Genomic DNA, 20,086 nt, shown 5'->3' on the forward strand with positions numbered 1-20,086 from the left:
AATAAGGTTAGAACATTTCGAAATTATCAGCTCTGTGTCTATTTCAACTTATTATAGGTCAAGTCATGTGGCGCATGCTAAAATATACGTCTAACCCGTAAATTGAAATTTGACGAGGGAATGGTCAAATATTTGCATTTTTTGACGTACTTTGAAAAGCTCTCGCGTCGCTCACAATCATTTGCCCAAAGAAATTTTTACAGGAATCTGTAGATTATCCTTCTGCGATTCAACCACCAGAAGCTTAATCCATTTGAAGGTTTCGCACATGGTGAAAATTAATTATATACACGAAGTACTTTTAAGTGAATGAAATACATGTCTTCGAAATTTAATTATTTTGCACCCAAAAAGACAACGCAACATTCCCTAAAACCAACCCAGTACACATTTCAACATTGCACAAAAATATTTGAGTGTTTTAAAGACGGAAGAATGATGTGGTTTTGCATGCGAGGCTCTCAAACTTGCTTAATAAAATGGTGCGTCAAATGACGATTTTAACCGAAGTTGGTAATTTGCATATTTCTTTGAAATAAAAGGATATTTTGCCAAAAAAACTATCCAGTAGTTTTTGTCATGCCCTAGCCTATCTACCATGAAAATATGAGCGAAATCGAATTTTCGACCCTTGCCGCGAAATTAAGAATTTATCTGATTTTTACAGGCAGGCACTCTTAACTACCTTCTATTTCTTTGTTTGTTTGTTTTGTTATTTTCTAACTCATGTAACTACTTCTGAACCGTGTGCTTATTACAAAACTGATTATATGCCATCAGTAAACCTCCAAAAAAGCCATGTCATGGATTAACTATATTCCGTATTCCATATAACGAAAAACTGAAAATTATAATAAAATGTATATTTTTTAGCTGTATAACATGCAATTTTACTACTACAGGTATAATCAATGTAGGAGAGCGATTATAAACAATGTGTACCACCTTAAACTAAATCAAGACAGAGAATTGTTTCCTTTTTTTTTTCAGTGCCGAGGTGGACAGAAGTATCGACGTTTCTGAATCACTTCTAATCGTCTTTCTTTTATTTGGTAGAAATTTGAGGTTTACTCACTACGTACATGTAACAACCGTATTTTTTGACCTAGTCAGTGCCACAATAGCGGAGAGAACAGCCGACTGGTGTACCGTTGAAGTAATACACATAGAAAGAGCCGCAGTTTCTCACTTGAATGTTTCTGGACCAGTTACAACAGTTTGAACTCCAGTGAAAGCAGACCTGCCTGGTGACTTTGCCATCAGCCACTGTAGGATGTCCACCAGTTAACCAGCCGGTTGAATCAGTGTTACACCTGTGTGTAGGTGGACATGAAGTAGGCATTCTAGTTCCCGCAGCTCCTTGGAAACGGAACCAGCCAGGACCAAGTCCACTGTCACACAGGCCGTGGGCGTTGCCGTAAGTGACCTTTCTGTCAGCACTGGTTAAAGATTGATAGTTTTGACATTCTGAGAAACAAAGATGTTTATCTGTTAACCGAGCTGAACTTCAATTTGGCGATCAGTTCACAGTGACGTCAATTCGCGATTACATCATTACAAAGAAATTATAGGAGGTCAGTCCACCGAGCAAGTTTAAGAACACCGAAAGTACGTTTAACTGTAGATCGCGTGTAAATAGCTATGTGGGTTTGACAACTATACATGACAAACTGAAAAGTTTAAACAATGTTGTGTTTTTTTATGCATGCATTCTCTTATTCAGAGTTTTTGTAATTTCTTAATATTGGGTGAGATCATACAGCACCTTACCTTAAATCCATTAAAAATTAAAGTAATAATGACAAAAAATAAATCTGGCCCTTTACCCACATAGGGTTATGGTTGAAGGAGAAGAAGACAAAAAATAAATAAATAAATAAATAAATGAATAAATGAATAAATAAATAAATAAATAAATAAAATGAGCATAGCCCTAAAAGTAAGACGTCGCGTTGGTCACTTGATAGTGCTGTTAAATGACCGAAATATGCAACAAACAGACACCTTTTCGAGACTGTATGCAACTTTCTTCAACCAACAGCACTTGTTGACTTTAAGTTTTCTACTGAAATACGTGTCCCTTGAAGGCAAACATAATATTTATGTCGTTTAATGAAGAATACCTTTTTCAGCGAAAACGGTCAATGCGCAGCAACAGGTATATATCTTTAAGACATTCAAGGGGCTGCACAGGATATATTTGGTCAGTTCCAACTCATTTTAGCGCCTCAAAGTACACGCATGCAATACGCGTGTGCTTTAGTTAAGCAATAGACCACTCTTTCTATGGGTTTACTGGCGCAATAAACCACGCGGGGTGTTGGGTGAACACGACAAAAGCTTGTAAATCACTCGCCTAACGGCGACAAGCTTTTCGAGTGTTCTCCCAACATCCCAAATGGTTTGTTGCGCCGGTAAACTCATAGAAAGAGTGGTCTATCGCTTTTAGGTAATAACTATGGAAAAAGTCTGTCAATGAGAGGAAAATGTATTTTACTTTCGTGATCAAGTTGCTTGTTCTCATCAAATTCATGAGATGATGCAACAAACCAATCATAGGACTGAAAGAACGAAAGCACTCAGCGCCGGACACGAAATCCGCAGAGCAAAGCGACGAAAATATTTCACGCTAAGAAAGTTTGAAGAAAGGAAAGGAAAAGGTTATCGGTGAAAGGCAAAAAGTATATTAAGAAACTCAAAAGTATTCTGACGGGAAAATGCAAGGATTCGTAGGTGTACTGATCGGTCATCGCGAAAGTAAAAGGCTGTACGAAAAGTGTGCAAGTAGTCACTTCATGTGCTTGGCGAAGTGATTCAACGCAGTGTTTAACGATAACTTTCCAAAGTTTTGCGAATGGAATAAAGGTTAGTTACAGAAACGCTGCTCCCGAAATTTATTCAGAATTTACTTACTTATGCTGAAAGCTATGAAGTCCGTGTTTCTCTCTGTATTTTGGTACATGAAAACTATATTGCTTGAAAGCTAAGCTTATGGAAACCAAATTCATATATCGTGTTATACATGCATGCATTGAGTTTAAACTCAAAATTTCTGGTAGAAAGAAATCTTTTCCCTGCTTTTGTGACAACCTAAATTGATCAGTCTAGCCCCCCTGACTTCGTCCTCCACAGACCGTGAAAAGTACCGAAAAAGGGGTTTAATAAAACTTCCTTAATTTTTGCCGTGGAAAAAAGATAAAGCTTTATACGACGACCAACTTCTGGTCCTTTTTTTCCTTACAAATTTCCATGTATATGTTGAATGAAAAATCATTCGTATGATTAATATCTCTGCCAGTGAAAGGCAAAACTGTTTGTTACATTTGTTATCGCTAGAGTTCCGAGTTCTCAAGTTCCCTGCTATAGATCGGGAACCGTGGTATACCGGCATAATTGAACATAGGTTTAGCAAATCTAGTGACCAATTGACCAATCACGTGCGTAGCGTAGTATCTCAGTTATTTTATAAACAAATATATAGCTTTCTCGAAGTAAAGCTACGGCAGTCTCGAAGATATGATATCCGTGATAACGTGATAAGAAGCAAAGTGCTGTACGTGCAAACAGTTCTACTGAATCAACCAGTCAGGCGGCACAATATAAGCGCACAATTCAAGTTCACGAAATATGTTAGACTTTTCCCCTCGAAAGCCAATACTTAGAGACTTTATTAAATCCATTTTGAAATCACTGGTTATCCTTGCAATCTGATTGGCTCTCAGTGGTGCGATTTATTCACGAATCGCACTATTTTTTGCTCTAAATCGCATCTTTTTCTCAGCCAATGAGAATGGGCCAGTAAAACAAAACAACCAATCAGATTTCAAGATTAGTTTAAAGTAATCAATAAAATTTCAGGAAAATGAAAGGCAAAAAGCCACTGTGTGGAGAATTTTGCAAATACCATTGCCAAAACTTTGCTGTTATTGTAGCTTTTTTTCCAAAAAAATTGACGAATTTAATTAATTACAGTTTCTGAATGACTTTAGGCTGAAGACCTACTTTAATGGAAGTTCCCAACTTTCAGTGTCCATTTTGACGAATATTTTGGCGATTTTTCTTCAACATCTGCTCAAGATCCGTATGATACTGAGTCCAGTAAAACATAAACAAACGAAAACCACACAACAACAAATTCAGAGTCATCTCAAGAAGGTAGATGTTTCCAGGTTTCCGGTAGTTTCAAACGAAGCAACAAAACAGCTGAACTCTGTTGCTGTGAATAAACATAGTCAAAATACGCCACACTGCACAAAATAGTGCATGAACGAACGTCTTACGAAGCCGGTGCCAGTCCCGCCATCTTGGAAATATCTTAAAACAAATGGCGCTGCAAGAACTTGACAAGGTCCTGAGTATTGAGTCCTACAACGAGGTTACAAAAAGAAACGGAGATGATAACGAGCTGGACCCCTTAAAATCATGCCATTGAACGGTATTAAAAAAAAAAAAAAAACGTACTATCCACTGGGCATCGTGCACTCGAGGGAGTTTCACAACTCAAAAGAAATCGATAGCAGAATTACACCGGATATGCACCTTCAAATTCCTTCTCCAAAGACAATGAAAAGTCTCAGCTTCAACCACAGAAGAAAGGTAGGCCTTCCATAATTGATTCAGGCGACGAGAATTGTACTTTTATACCTGAAGTAGACTATTTTCGACTTCAGATCAGAACTGCTTGTTTCTTTGTCATGCTCGAATGAGTTTTCGTCACATGACATCGTTTTGCATACTAAATTAGACGTAAAGGCGTTTCCGGTTCCGCTTTTTTTAACAAACCGGCTACTGGAACAATACACCAAAAATCTAAAATTTAAGGCGATAAAATTGTGCGATTTCAAAATGGATCTAATAAAGTGGCAATTGAACTTCATGTCGTGCAATTTTGGTCTGAAATCATACTTGTGATTTCAGACCAAATTGCACTCCACTCAGTTCAATTACCATTATTTAAAACATATCTTGCAATAAAAATGAGTCGCTACAAAGTGTAAGCTTATGGAAAATTTTAAAAAGAGGCGTGAAACTCTGCGAAGCGACCTGTAGATGACAGCGGTAACCATGAAGAACTATGACCTCTAACATTTGCAAAAGCACTAGCATTGTCTGCCGCGGGATCCACTCAGTCTACTTAAAATTTCTCCTAATAACAGAACATGAAGTTCCCCTCATAAACAAATGTGAAGCAAAGAAAGGTGGAGAGACCAAAAAGAGAACGGCAAATGTACAAATGTCACAAACCGTAAGAGTGCTGGAGTGGTGTAGCCCCGTCAGCCCCATTTTACACTGGACAGACCATGAGCTTTTGGAATTTTCTCCTTCACTCCCACAAGTATTTGATAGCTGGATTGCAAGGACATCCTGTCCGCGGACTAGACTCTAATGGCAGCTTCCTGCTCCGGTTTTAGATTGATGTCATTGTCGTTTGGGGAAAGATCTTTCAACGTTTCCTGAACAGAAAATTTGAACGATTCCTCGGACTCGACCATATGTATATTTTGATGTAGACGTGTTCCGGTTGTCGGATTATGACGGAATGCCAAATTTTTGATGTCGCTTTTTGATTGACGGACTAGTAACCAATCAAATTGCACTATTACTTTCCGTTCTTGGACGAAAGGAGTTGGGTAAAATGTTTGGGATTGACTACGAGCGATTCCTTTTCTCTCCACTCACTTCTCCTTCTCGTTCACCCCCTCCCCACTTTTCCCCAGTATTTTGCTCACACCAGGCGCGCTCCTTCACTCGCCCGCTCGCTCGCTTACTTGTTCGATCTTTCCGCCTGAAAAAGGAAGGAAGTGGCTTCTATACAGGCTATTTAAACCGTAGAAATCGCTGACGCTTGATATTCTAAACACGTGCCCGATATTTCTTTTCTCTTAACCAAGCAGTCCTTTAAAGTGAAAAATAGAAATACGCGGCAGATAAGGAGTTGAACGTACCATAGTTTATGAGCTCGAGCTCGTTCAAGCGCAATAAAGCGTGCGCCTGCGGTACGAGCAGTGTACTGCGTGAGTGTAGTGAGTTATGTTGTGCGCACACTACTTCTCGAAATTGAGCACACCGAGGGCATATTTATTTGTAGCATGCGCGTGCAGCAGAAAGCGAAAAGAGGTATTTGCTTTTGTCGCATTCCTGGTTATAAGTAAAAGGTATACGATGTCAACTCCGAAGCGTGGCTGACTAATTAGGTACTTCCCAAGGAAAACCTGTATGCGCATTGGCTAGTCCATATACAGCAAACTATTCTGAACACCAAGAACGCCTAATGATGGTAGATTCTAGCATATCGGATGCGCATTTTCCAGTTAGGTTGAAAATTCTCGACTACCTTTCAACACGTTCCTTTCTTGGCGAAACTTTTCCCAGTGGGGCAAGCTAAAAGAGTCCTACCGTTTTTGTTTAGACCAAAATTGCGTATTGTTATTTTTTTTTCTAGCTTATTTTTTTTTATTTTTGGAAATGGTAAACAACTCGATAGCGATCTCTTAAAGAAAGCACCACATTTCTGCTGAGTAAGTGTTTTATCTGCGCGATTGTTCCCCTTCCAAAATTTAAGAATGAAAACCGAGCAAACAAAAACACCACGTGACTTAATAGACCCTATAGGAAATTATTACTCTGAATATGTTATTTTGCGTGAATTCCCAGCACTATGCTCCTTTTGATTTCTAGTTGAACTAGAGCTTTCTTCTATTTTGTCCATCCATGGAATTAAAAGGCATCTAGTCTTTGGCTAGAGCAGACCAAGAGCAACAATAACAAACTGGACAAGTCAAGTTTGTTTAGAGAAATATCGATGATAGATAAAATGCCATTCATTGTTTCTGTTTTACAGAACTCTTAATTAAAGATCAAATGTTGTTTTCCTTTTCAGCATTTTATTTCGCAAGGAAGGGAAAATCAAAAACAATTGCAATAAACACTGAAAAAAGGAGTGTCAATTCTGAATTTCTAGAACATGACTCGGTGTATTAAAGCCAAATTTGTATTCTGTTGTGTCATCTCCAGTAGGTAGGTAGGAGTTTATGGTCACCTGTGCATGCTTTCATGGATCGACATAGAAAACTTGATTTTGTTTGTTTATTTGTTTGTTTGTTTGTTTTTATCTGCAAACTCTATAAAACTTTCGGAAGTCAATCTTGGTGAATTCAGGCTATTTGAATAATTTTAAAATGTATCTCCTATTTCTTCGCTTAAGATATTTTGGTAATGGAAATCAAATTTGACAAACATCATTTTGTAACATGAAATAAAATGTATTACGCTTCACTATATCGCAGAGGTACGGCATTCCAAGCATTGTACAGCGACATATTTACCTGATGTGGAATGCCTGCACGTTTTTCCATCTCCATTAAAAGGATGGTTACACGAACAACTGAAGGATCCAACAGTGTTTGTACATGAAGCTGAATTGTGGCAATCGTGTACACCGCTGACGCATTCATCAATATCTATAAGCGTTAAAGAAAAAATAAAGTTCTGAGGCTCGTATTAGTAATTTTGTTTGTTTGTTTGTTTATTTCGTTTTGTTCTCTTTTGTTTTTTTCCTTTTCCTCAAGTGAGGTATTACCCTTGGCATAGAAAAGTGGAACAAATAACGTTATAGAAAGTGAGGAAGGTAGTCCGAGTATTGAGCGATTTCGTGGTGGCCACATATGAATTCCTAAACGGGTCCCAGTTGTTCAACTCGCGGATAACGCAATCCACCGGATAAATCACCGCACTTAATTAGCTGTACATGAATCTAATCACTAACTTGGTTTGTTTTGACAGCACTTTATTCTCTGTATTGCAGTTGTCCTCTGGATAGCGTTATCCATCCTTTGAACACCTGCTATTTGTAGGATGACTTGATTTTATCGATGATTTGATGATTTTGACAATTTGAAAATCATTTGAGCATTTCACACACGCGAGAAAATTTACAGCTTGGAAACACCAACATGGTCTTGATGTAAAAAAACTTTATATAATTACTGGTTATCACTATGGTACAATTAAACTTTTAATGATGCATTGTACATAGTGAGACTTTCTTCTTTACGTATGGCTTCATTCTCATGATATTCCTTTCAGAAGCCTCTTGCGAATCTTTCTCTAAACATTTAAAACTCGTGGATATTCAAATGCGTTATTTCAGAATGTCGGAATCATCCGTGTAAAAATCTTTCAACATCATGTTCTGTAACTCTTGACTCTTTTTTATAGTTTTTAGCTTTGTGACTTGTCCGGAAAATGAAGTTGACTTAACTATTTAAATGTCAATTTGTCGCATGGATAAGCTAACATGCTCGCGATTCGTTGGTGCTGAACGTTAATTTTCCAGTTTCTATGAAACAATTGACTCACCAGTACAACTTTTGCCATCTCCAGAATATCCAGCTTTACATGAGCAATTGTGAGATCCTGGAGTGTTACTACAGACAGCATTGACATCACAGCTGTGAGAGTTGGTAGAACACTCGTCTATTTCTATTATAAGATACATAAATAAATTATTTCAGTGCAAAAGTTCTTGTTATTTTATACATTACGTCGACTCAGTCAAGCTGAGAACAGAAATATGTTTGAAAGTTATGACGATATTGACGTACCACTGCAAGTTTTGCCATCTCCAGAATATCCAGCTTTACAGGCGCAAGTGTAAGATCCTGGAGTGTTACTACAGACAGCATTCACGTCACAGCTATGTGGGTTTGAAGAGCACTCGTCTACGTCTAAAACAAAGTTCAAGGAGTAAATTTCGCACAAAAGTTGGGGAAGCCGCCAGAGTAAAAGTAACAATTGAAAAGGCATAACAAATCACGATTTTGGAGCAACTGCCAACAGTTTCAATCATTTTTAAACAGTTACACTTTTTACGGGTCAGTACCAGTACTTAATATCAATGAACGCTTCAATAGTGGTGTCACAAAGATGCCTTATCATTGATGGTCAGATTTTAGTCATTCTCATGGCAGAATGGATTACCATAAAGATACAGCCCTAATTTTTCTACGCTTTGAAACTACATGGACAATTTTGAAAAATTAACAATGTAAGGCAGATTGAGAGCTATGTCAATTTTTTGACAATTAACGATAGCCCTGGATTTTCCCCATAAAATTTTTTCAAACTTTGCAAAATGTGCCTATTGCACTTCCACGATAAAAACATTGAGTTCACCAAGTTAATTTTTGGAGTTATGAGCTCTTAAAGCTAAAATAAAGGGTGCGTGTTTTAAAATGTTGTTTTCTTTGCTATCACAGGTAACCTATTTACAGTTATATAAAAGGAAAACAAAGCATCTTTAACAATAATTGAGCATTTTTATATTTATTTACACAGGTAGCTAACCAATACTGCTGTATACTAAATCATCTATAGCAGTGTGAAAGTGAAGAGATTTCGACGTTGAGCTCCTGTAAGTGCAATAAAATAATAATAAAAAAATATCAAGTTGTTATTTTCATTTATTTCCAAGCGCGTTTAATTTGTTTGTTCCCTGGCTTGTTGGTTTGTTTGACTTACCATTGCAGTTTTGTCCGTTTCCAGTATATCCAACTTTACACGTACAGGAATATGAGCCCACGGTATTCGCACAATCCGCATTGACGTCGCAGTTATGAGTATGAGTATTACACTCGTCCAGGTCTGCAACAATTTAACACAGCATTGAGCAACCTACATGTAGTCTATTAAATCTAAATCTGTAACATTTCCTGGTCTTAAGGCGCATATTTTTTTTTTTTATTGAAAGTATTCTTTGCGGCTGCTACTGTCTTCCTCAACAATAACAGTACGTTTTCTCCGCAAAACTAAAACCCATACGCGTATCTCGGTCACTCAATCCACCGGTCAATCAGTTAATAAATCATGATCGATCAACGACACCTGTAAAACAAGTAAAGTTGAGGCACTTATTGCATGGCGCGTCCTTCCAAGTGTATCCATGCCTCGCTCCTAGTGTGAGCACACAGTCTTCCCGCCCTAAATGCGCGTCTGTTTTTTTAATGGAAATTATTATTGTTCGCAACTACTCATCTTTGCCTCAAAAGTGCTGTTAACAATAAACTTTCGCAGAAAAACTTACTTAAAAGCATACCTTAATCAATCGGTCTACCAATCAAACAGTTAATAAATGGCGATCGACTATGCGAACAATAGATTTCTCACCTGTAAAGCAAGTAAAGTTGAAGCAGTTATTGCATGGTACGTCATTCCAAGTGTATCCATGCCTCGTTCCTAGAGTGTGCACACAATCTTCGTTGTTCCAGTCGTTTGGTTGCTTTGGAGCCCAGAACCTAAAGCTGCTAATTTCTTTGTTTGTCCAGACAAAAGAGCCTTCAACACTGCGGTCATTCAGCCCTATCCAGGATTTATCGCCGTCATGACGGTGCTGAATAAACACATTCTCCTCCTGGTTGTGTACAGTAACCAGATCAGAGTCCATCGCAGAACAGTTTGACTCAGCGGTCAGCCATGAAGCGCACGCGGGACTCGTGAAGTAGCAATAACCACCAAAGTAGGTCCACCCTGACTGACAAATGTCTGTAGATACAAAGAAATACACCATAAGTAAGAAAAGCCAATAAAGTGATTGCCCTGTAGTTGTGTTTTCAGAGACACCTATCTGTTTGTATTACACGGCCAGGCTTCCATTTTAACATGTTTTGCCCCCGTCACCAAAAATTGGGTTCTATTTTTCTTTTTAAGATAAATCTCTGACCTTGAAACAACATGAGACCAAAACTCATATATCGCTGATAAAGGAAAACTGAAACCAACAAGACATTTGTTTGTCCCTACCTGACAGAACAGTGTACGAGATGGACAGAGGATCATACTTTGTCGCGTACAATTCCTTTAAACAAACTCGGACACCGGTCCTGTTGATGTACTAAAAGAAAGAATAGAACAAAATCGGCAGTGTCCAAGAATGAAATTAAATTGGGTAATACTTCACAATGGTTATTAGCATATTTCTAGTATATAATTTAATAAACCAAGAAAAAATATTCCAAATCTCACAATTTGCTCACAAACAAAGCTTTAAAGTACTTATCTGACATGTCAGATAAGTGCCTTAAGTATGAAGGGTGCAACACATAGGACATTTTTCTTACCCCCCTCCCCCCCGCCCTCCAACCAACTACAGAATGCTATTCTTACACGCATAAGCTATTTACCGTAAGGTGTACGCAACCCTTAAGAGTATTTGTCTAAACCATTTGGTCTGAAAAAGACCGGAATGCATTTTGATCATTTTGGTGTGCAATAGGGTATGTGTTGTCGTTTATTCTTGAGCTTGGTGTGCTATTTAGGTGGAACTAATTAATTTCCCTATTTACGTCAGAATTTTCTTACGTTGCTCTCAAGAAGAGCCAGTGGGTGCTAATAACATAATCCGTAAAATTTGGTAGAATTTTTAATTATTACGTTGCATGTATGCGCACTCTAATTTTGCTATGAAACTATTTCCATAAATAGCGGAGTGTAAATATAAGGCCTTCATCCTACCTCTACCCAAGCAGTTATTCCATTGTGTACTGGTTGTTGATTTCCACCGCTAGTTGAATGGTTCGCGGAAACAAATACGTTCGGGGTGCTGTTATAATTCCTAGCAAAGCGAATATCCTACAGAAACATTAAATATTCACGTTACATTTGTCCTTACATCCAATCAGAAACCTTTGGAGTTAGTTGGCAATGCAGGTTCACTGGTATATAGTTTCAAGTAAAAACTCTTAGATTTACTTTGACCAATTTAATCGACAAAATGTAGATGTTTCTCATTAAAAAGACTCTGATACTGACCTTGCAGAAAGCATTGTTGTAATCTGCAGGAGGATGCTGGGCGTTAGCAAAATAGACTGAACTATGCTCTGTGAAAAGAGGCTTGTGGAGAGAGGAAAACGCCAACCATTTCTATTAAAGAGAAACGAAAAAGTTTAAATATATGAGCAAATACAAAGAGAATGGGTGAATAACTGCATCGTTATAACTGTACTTAACTATAATATACATTTTGATGACAAAGCGTACTATAGAGTAACCCCTATCACAGATTACAACTGAGCAAGCCCAAATTTAAATATAAATATATAAGGACATATTCAAGTGGCCCAGTTCAATAAAGGTCCCGTTTGGTGGAAACTGTAACACTTACAATATGAACGTCTTCGTGCGATCCTGCGTAGTTCTGCAGCTCTCTCAAACAAACTTTGAATGAAGATTGCGTGATGTCTTCAATCCACACACTGGCAGCGTCACGCTTAAGTCCGGCGTGATGATGAGCAGCAGTTACAAATACTGAGGGTATCACTGAAAACTTCCCCTGAGTGGGAAAAAAAAAAAAAACGAAAAAAACAAAGAGAAATAATAAAGCAAACAAACAAACTAAAAATCAGGACATTTATTTGAGATAATATCAGTGGTTAAGTGGTTCAGCAACCTAATATCTATAAAAAGGAGAAACCAAGATTCCTAGCCTGTAATAAGACTGTCTAAAGCCTAGGATGAGTTAATGATAAGTATCATGTATTCAGTGGTCCAGTGACATCGTAGGCTAAAGTGAAGTTAGGGCAATGTCAGTTAAAACAGAAAAGACTAACCGATGGAAAATTGATAGCTTTACAAGTCGTTCCAGTCCACCATTGTGATATTCGTACTTCCCCGGCAACACCACCCACTGGAGCCCCTTGGTACGCCATCCAATCAACTGTCACGTTAGCATGTGATTTCCGCTCATTGTAGCCCGCCGCCATTACACAAGAAGTGAATCGATCATAACTGACATTTTCGATCCACGACACAGCGGCATCATGTACATATGACTTGTCACTGGTGTCAATATGATTGACAGTGATCTGAACTTCAAGTGGTTTGTCTGGATAGAACACATAAGGCTTAAGGTGGATAACTTCACAATGTGAATATCCCAGTGACGGAATATGTGGCATGTGACGGCGACCTCGCTGGAAAGGGAATCCTTAAAAACATAATGAGAAAAATCATAAGCTAGTCAGAAGGAATGATTGAGTTTACTAGTTGTACACAAGTCAATGGCATCCTCATCATTATCGTTTTGATCATCGATGTCGTCAAAAGATTCATTTTAAAGCAAATCAAAATATTACATTCTGACCTTCACAACTACCAGGGTGTTGAACGGAAAAGTTCAATTGCAGAAGACACATTTCCTGTCGAAACAAACACTCATTGTCGTATGTTGTGCCATTTGATGAGCAGACTGGCTCTTGGTAGGATGGACAACTGTCCTCAGCAACGCAGCGAGCATCATTTGGTCCAAACGCTTTACATAGACAGTGATAATGACATGTCACGTCGATACAGGGATCCAAGTCTGGCAAAGAAAAAAAATTGTAAAATAAATAACTAAATCAGTAAACAATTAAAAAATAAATACACACATACATGTAAAGTAAAAATAAAATATGTTTAAGTAAGTAATGTTTTAAGACAAATACGAATGGAACTCTCAAGCTGATGTTTCTACGTTGTTTCAAGTTATATGTGCAAATAAATTACACTTAGTATAGGCAATCATAGGGTTTTGAGTTCAATTTGGAATTAATTTGCACGAGTGAGCTTTTTGAAAAACTCACAAGTGCAAATTAATTCCAAATTGAACGAGAAAAACAGTATGATTACTTATTAATAATATAAACATGAAAAAATTCGCGGGGAGGAACTGCCGGAAGATCTTTCTTGAAGCCATTTTTTTCTTATTGAAGAAAACTTTTTTAAAAATTTCTGGACAAAATCTTCGTCATCATTTTACGTGATATCATTGGCTTAGAAAATTCGCTATTGTCTTTCGGCCAATCATAATCCAGAATTACGATGTGTAATTTTCACTGTTGTTAAACTTTTTGCACTGGTTTTGCACTTTCTGCACTTGTGTTACACTTGAACTGCGCTGCTCTCAGCCAATTAGAATCGAGTAATTTTTTCATGCATATTATTAAAAGATAAACGGTGTTGAATGGTTCTTTTCACGATTATTTACTATTTACGCCTCGAAACCTTTAATTCCGGGTGTAATCAATGCTCTTTTTTTAACCTTCTATTACGAAGTTTGAGTGCAATTTTTCTTTGCTTGTTAAAGACATTTCGAATTCATTCTCAAGCCTTAAGTCATTCTTAACCATAAGCAGGTGGAAAGTTTCTGACTGCCTACCTCCAGTGACCACGTAGTCGACAGTGATAACATCTTTGTTGTTGGGGTCACTGTTGTAATTCTTCACACACACCTGTGCTTCAGTTGTAGATGTATGCTGAATAATAAAGGAAAATTATATCGAGCGTTTCTACCCTTCGCTAGTCCACTCAGATACAGAGATTCACGAAAAATACAAAAGGAGGTTCGAAAAAATTTTTCATATGATTTGTGCTTTGATTGGTTAATACTAGGGCTAGTAATGACTACGGACCGATTTCGTGACTCCAAAAACCAAACAAAAAAATAAATAAATAAATAACTTACAAAAAATAAATAAATAAAAAACAGACGCTTAATTACAAACCATAGAAAATAGACGGCGTTAAGTCCTCTCCTGGGCAATGAGTGTGCCCAATTATCTTGCAACGTATTGCTTACCTCAACCCAGGCAGTAACGGCATTACAACGTGACCCAGACAGATTAGAATTGTTATTGTTGACGCTGCGCTTTGGCGTCACCAACACAACTGGAGAAGCATAAAATGGCTCTGTGAAGTTTATTGTCTGCAGTTTTAAAGGAAATAGTACTATAAGTATTGTTCAGTTCTACAAGCAAGGGAGTCTTAAATTTTCTAGGAGGAAAAATACAAATTGTACATATCTGATAAGTGATTGGCTTTCTACCGCTGTCGATTTTAAGTCAATCTTTCAGAGAAACCTCTCTATAAACCACTTGATCAACTAAAGAGGAGAACGCTGCAAGGAAGACTGGGCTTTAGAAACTATTTAGCTCTCCACATCATCAGCACAACGTTGACTTGACAAAGGAAAACAGGAAATTAATTGTCGCAACTGACCACTTTTCATGGAAGCAAACTATTGTTTTGTTGCTGCTTTTTCCATCCCATAACAGAATATCGGTAACATAATGTAGAAATAAGGCTGAGTTAATCCTTACTTGACAGAAAGCGTAGTTATCTTGATGAGATGGTGAGTTTGTATTGGTAAACACGTGGCTGTCGGTTATAGTAAAATTGTCAACTCTCAGATTCGTGAACGCCATCCAATTCTGCAGCAGAATTTGGAAACACGTAATGAGAAAAAAAATATCAATAATTGCTAAATAACAAAATAAATCAGAAGAAATTTTGTTAAAGTTCAAAAGGGTTAGGCCAATAGGGCCAACAAAGAATTTATGAGCACGGCAATTTTACTATAAGTGCATATATATGTACATTTTGTTGGGGGCGGAAGGGGGGTATTTTGTTTCCTTGGTTTTTTTTTCTTTAGTTTTCAATGATGTAAACGTCTAGTATTTTTGATGAAAAAAATATTAAAAACAAACAAACAAACAAACAGACACACAGACACACAACAAAATAAGCAACATATTAAAAAGCATGAAAATTGAAAATAAGTGGGCATTTTTTTTTGTTTAATGTATAGTAAATAATTGGATTAACCTCTGCTGTACTTGGCAACATCCAAACGGACGTGAATACATGTATTTGAAGACAACTACTTATCGTTTCTCTTTTCTCCTAGATTGTAATTTGGGAGAGAAAAGGCGATCTTGTTGATTAAGAGGTAGTACAAATTATCCAGTAAAAGAGAATTAATATCTAGCTCACTCACTATTTTGATGTTTTTATGAAGTCCGTCGAAAATCTTGGCTTCTCGGAGGCAAATTTTAAAATTGTCTACCTTCAACTCCTCCACCCACACAGCCATGGCATCCTGGGGTCTATTGGGAATTCGGTGCCCAGCAGTTACAAATATGCTTGGAGGAGTAGAGAAATGCTGGAATAAATAAAAAGATAGATAAAAATAAACGAAAAAAAGAAAAGGAAGAAGAGGACTTGATTAGATGAAAACATTTACAGTAGTTAACTGACCAAATATTACAAATAATTAGACATAATTTAATCGAGGGGCGATTGTATAAAAAGTAAGAGCAAAACACACTCACCAAGCACGATGTGAAAAAGAGTAATAAGGCAAGGACAAAAATCGAGGAAGGGCGGAAAAAGTGAAACCAGGAAGTGAAGGATCAATAGAAAAAGGCAGCGAGGCAACGACGCAACGAGGCAACAAGGTAACGAGCCAGCGAGGCAGCGAGAAAGCGAGGAAGTAAGCCAGCGTGACACCGGGATAACGAGGCAACGAGGACACGAATCAACGAGGCAACGAGGCAACGAGGCAACGAGGCAACGAGGCAACGAGGACACGAATCAACGAGGCAACGAGGCAACGAGGCATCGAGGCAACGAGGCAACGAGGCAACGAGGCAACGAGGCAACGAGGCAACGAGGCAACGAGGCAACGAGGCAACGAGGCAACGAGGCAACGAGACAACGAGGCAACGAGGCAACGAGGCAACGAGGCAACGAGGCAACGAGGCAACGAGGCAACGAGGGAGCGAGGGAGCGAGGGAGCGAGGGAGCGAGGGAGCGAGGGAGCGAGGGAGCGAGGGAGCGAGGGAGCGAGGGAGCGAGGGAGCGAGGGAGCGAGGGAGCGAGGGAGCGAGGGAGCGAGGGACTGAAAGAACGAGGGAACGAGGGAGCGAAAGAACGAGGGAACGAGGGAACTAGGAAACGAAGAACTGGGAAACGAAGAACTGAGGGAACGAGGGAACGAGGGAACGAGGGAACGAGGGAACGAGGGAACGAGGGAACGAGGCAACGAGGGAACGAGGGAACGAGGCAACGAGGGAACGAGGCAACGAGGCAACGAGGCAACGAGGCAACGAGGCAACGAGGCAACGAGGCAACGAGGCAACGAGGCAACGAGGCAACGAGGCAACGAGGCAACGAGGCAACGAGGCAACGAGGCAACGAGGCAACGAGGCAACGAGGCAACGAGGCAACGAGGCAACGAGGCAACGAGGCAACGAGGCAACGAGGCAACGAGGCAACGAGGCAACGAGGCAACGAGGCAACGAGGCAACGAGGCAACGAGGCAACGAGGCAACGAGGCAACGAGGCAACGAGGCAACGAGGCAACGAGGCAACGAGGCAACGAGGCAACGAGGCAACGAGGCAACGAGGCAACGAGGCAAGGGGGCAACGAGGCAACGAGGCAACGAGGCAACGAGGCAACGAGGCAACGAGGCAACGAGGCAACGAGGCAACGAGGCAACGAGGCAACGAGGCAACGAGGCAACGAGGGAACGAGGGAACGAGGGAACGAGGGAACGAGGGAACGAGGGAACGAGGGAACGAGGGAACGAGGGAACGAGGGAACGAGGGAACGAGGGAACGAGGGAACGAGGGAACGAGGGAACGAGGGAACGAGGGAACGAGGGAACGAGGGAACGAGGCAACGAGGGAACGAGGCAACGAGGCAACGAGGGAGCGAGGGAGCGAGGGAGCGAGGGACTGAAAGAACGATGGAACGAGGGAACGAAAGAACGAGGGAACGAGGGAACTAGGAAACGAAGAACTGGGAAACGAAGAACTGAGGGAACGAGGGAACGAGGGAACGAGGGAACGAGGGAACGAGGCAACGAGGCAACGAGGCAACGAGGCAACGAGGCAACGAGGCAACGAGGCAACGAGGCAACGAGGCAACGAGGCAACGAGGCAACGAGGCAACGAGGCAACGAGGCAACGAGGCAACGAGGCAACGAGGCAACGAGGCAACGAGGCAACGAGGCAACGAGGCAACGAGGCAACGAGGCAACGAGGCAACGAGACAACGAGGGAACGAGGCAACGAGGGAACGAGGGAACGAGGGAACGAGGGAACGAGGGAACGAGGGAACGAGGGAACGAGGGAACGAGGGAACGAGGGAGCGAGGGAGCGAGGGAGCGAGGGAGCGAGGGACTGAAAGAACGATGGAACGAGGGAACGAAAGAACGAGGGAACGAGGGAACTAGGAAACGAAGAACTGGGAAACGAAGAACTGAGGGAACGAGGGAACGAGGGAACGAGGGAACTAGGGAACGAGGGAACGAGGGAACGAGGCAACGAGGGAACGAGGCAACGAGGGAACGAGGGAACGAGGCAACGAGGCAACGAGGGAACGAGGGAACGAGGCAACGAGGGAACGAGGGAACGAGGCAACGAGGGAACGAGGGAACGAGGCAACGAGGCAACGAGGGAACGAGGGAACGAGGGAACGAGGGAACGAGGGAACGAGGGAACGAGGGAACGAGGGAACGAGGGAACGAGGGAACGAGGGAACGAGGGAACGAGGGAACGAGGGAACGAGGGAACGAGGGAACGAGGGAACGAGGGAACGAGGGAACGAGGGAGCGAGGGAGCGAGGGAGCGAGGGAGCGAGGGAGCGAGGGAGCGAGGGAGCGAGGGAGCGAGGGAGCGAGGGAGCGAGGGAGCGAGGGAGCGAGGGAGCGAGGGAGCGAGGGAGCGAGGGACTGAAAGAACGATGGAACGAGGGAACGAAAGAACGAGGGAACGAGGGAACTAGGAAACGAAGAACTGGGAAACGAAGAACTGAGGGAACGAGGGAACGAGGGAACGAGGGAACGAGGGAACGAGGGAGCGAGGGAGCGTGGGAGCGAGGGACTGAAAGAACGAGGGAACGAGGGAACTAGGAAACGAAGAACTGAGAAACGAAGAACTGAGGGAGCGAGGGGGCGAGGGAGCGAGGGAGCGAGGGAGCGAGGGAGCGAAGTAGCGAGGAAACGAGGGAGCGAGGGAACAAGGGATCGAGGAAACGAGGGATCGAGGCAGCGAGGCAGGGAGGAAGCGAGGGAGCGAGGAAGCGAGGGAGCGAGGGAGCAGAGGAACTAGGGAGCGAGGTAGTGATGGAGCGAGTGAGGATTGATGGGGGACGAGGGAGAGAATAGGAGAGGAGACGAAGAAGTTACGAAAATGTAAAATACTTTTTTAAACTTTCTAATCGCTGAATATGCTTAAGTAAACTTTTCTTTTGTTCAGAAATAATAATCAGCTGAAAACAAATGAAACATAGAATTTCTACCTGCTGAAAATCGATCCTCTTGCATTCCGTCCCCGTTGTCCAAGAATTTAAAGATGTAGTACCAATCTGAGATCCACGCAGCGAAGCCTGGAAGGATAACCAGTTTACCTCCACCGTCCTGTTGGAACCATTTCCGAATTCAAGCACACAAACAGTAAATTCACTTGCTGTAACAGCTTCAACCCAGACTGCAGCGACATTCCGAGGCTTTTGGCTTTTTGCGGTATGGCCAACTGAGGCAAGAACCGTTACTTGCTGTCCGCCGTAGAAGGGACTTGGGAAGTAGATCACCTTGCAAGCAAACAATCCCGGTGTAATGGTAGTTATGTTGTCTTTTCCAGCTTTGAAACCGAGTGCTGTGAAGGAATAGAGAACGATTTGTTTTTGTCTTTGATAAATCATAGTGGATGCTCTTAATCGGTGCGCCCCTCCCTCCATTCCCTTCCACTTTAAATTTCTTCGCGAAGGCATCAAAGAATCTTCAACTGGCGATTAATATAAGGTACACGATCGCGGAACTTTAAGAGAAAAACTATCATACCCTCGGTGGCTGGAGCAAGTGCACAAATGAATAAGAAAACCGGAACGAAGTAGATCGAGTGTTGGCGCACAGACGACATGTTACTTCGACTAAACGGGAACTGTACTCTGATGAGTATTAAAACGACTACGCACAAGAGCTATCTGTGCATACGTGCTAACTGTCATCTACGTGATAGGACAAGCCGAATTATAAGATTATCATGATGACAATGATGGCAAATAGCCCGTTTTTCTGTTCTATTATGGAGATGGTTGCTATTTGGTGGGGAGGACAGGAGGGGGCGGGGGGGGGGGGGGGTTCGGAGGTGCTTGGTCCGTAGACTAATGGCCATAATTATTGCACGTTGTACAATAAAAATATAGGATTTGCCTGGGTATTGACCTGATTTCTCCGTCGCAAGTGGGAATTCATGCAGGTCTTTGACA

The 20,086-nt window shown here is 41.1% G+C and overlaps 1 protein-coding gene across 3 annotated transcripts; it reads right to left on the reverse strand.

Moving 5' to 3' along the window:
• Positions 1–1,039: 1,039 nt before the first annotated feature.
• LOC110065685 (uncharacterized) lies at positions 1,040–19,821 on the reverse strand. Of its 3 annotated transcripts, XM_089270802.1 has the most exons (18): positions 19,659–19,817; positions 19,118–19,473; positions 15,809–15,973; positions 15,132–15,242; positions 14,612–14,737; positions 14,192–14,288; positions 13,136–13,354; positions 12,603–12,979; positions 12,158–12,325; positions 11,806–11,916; positions 11,509–11,625; positions 10,798–10,888; positions 10,165–10,539; positions 9,520–9,642; positions 8,604–8,726; positions 8,359–8,481; positions 7,326–7,460; positions 1,040–1,467 (listed from the first exon to the last, which is right to left on the reverse strand). In XM_089270802.1, the coding sequence occupies exons 1-18, from the start codon at positions 19,735–19,737 to the stop codon at positions 1,106–1,108; spliced, it is 3,258 nt and encodes a 1,085-aa protein (XP_089126928.1). In that variant the 5' UTR covers positions 19,738–19,817; the 3' UTR covers positions 1,040–1,105. The 3 variants fall into 3 exon arrangements, with proteins under 3 accessions (XP_089126928.1, XP_089126929.1, XP_089126930.1); XM_089270803.1 differs by lacking the exon at positions 8,604–8,726 and having other exon boundaries at positions 19,659–19,821; XM_089270804.1 differs by lacking the exons at positions 7,326–7,460; positions 8,359–8,481 and having other exon boundaries at positions 19,659–19,818.
• Between the last annotated feature and the right edge of the window lie 265 nt (positions 19,822–20,086).

The sequence above is a fragment of the Orbicella faveolata genome, unplaced genomic scaffold, assembly GCF_042242905.1.
Source record: "Orbicella faveolata isolate gen_17 unplaced genomic scaffold, um_ofav_v1 contig_34, whole genome shotgun sequence".
Classification (NCBI taxonomy): domain Eukaryota; kingdom Metazoa; phylum Cnidaria; class Anthozoa; order Scleractinia; family Merulinidae; genus Orbicella; species Orbicella faveolata.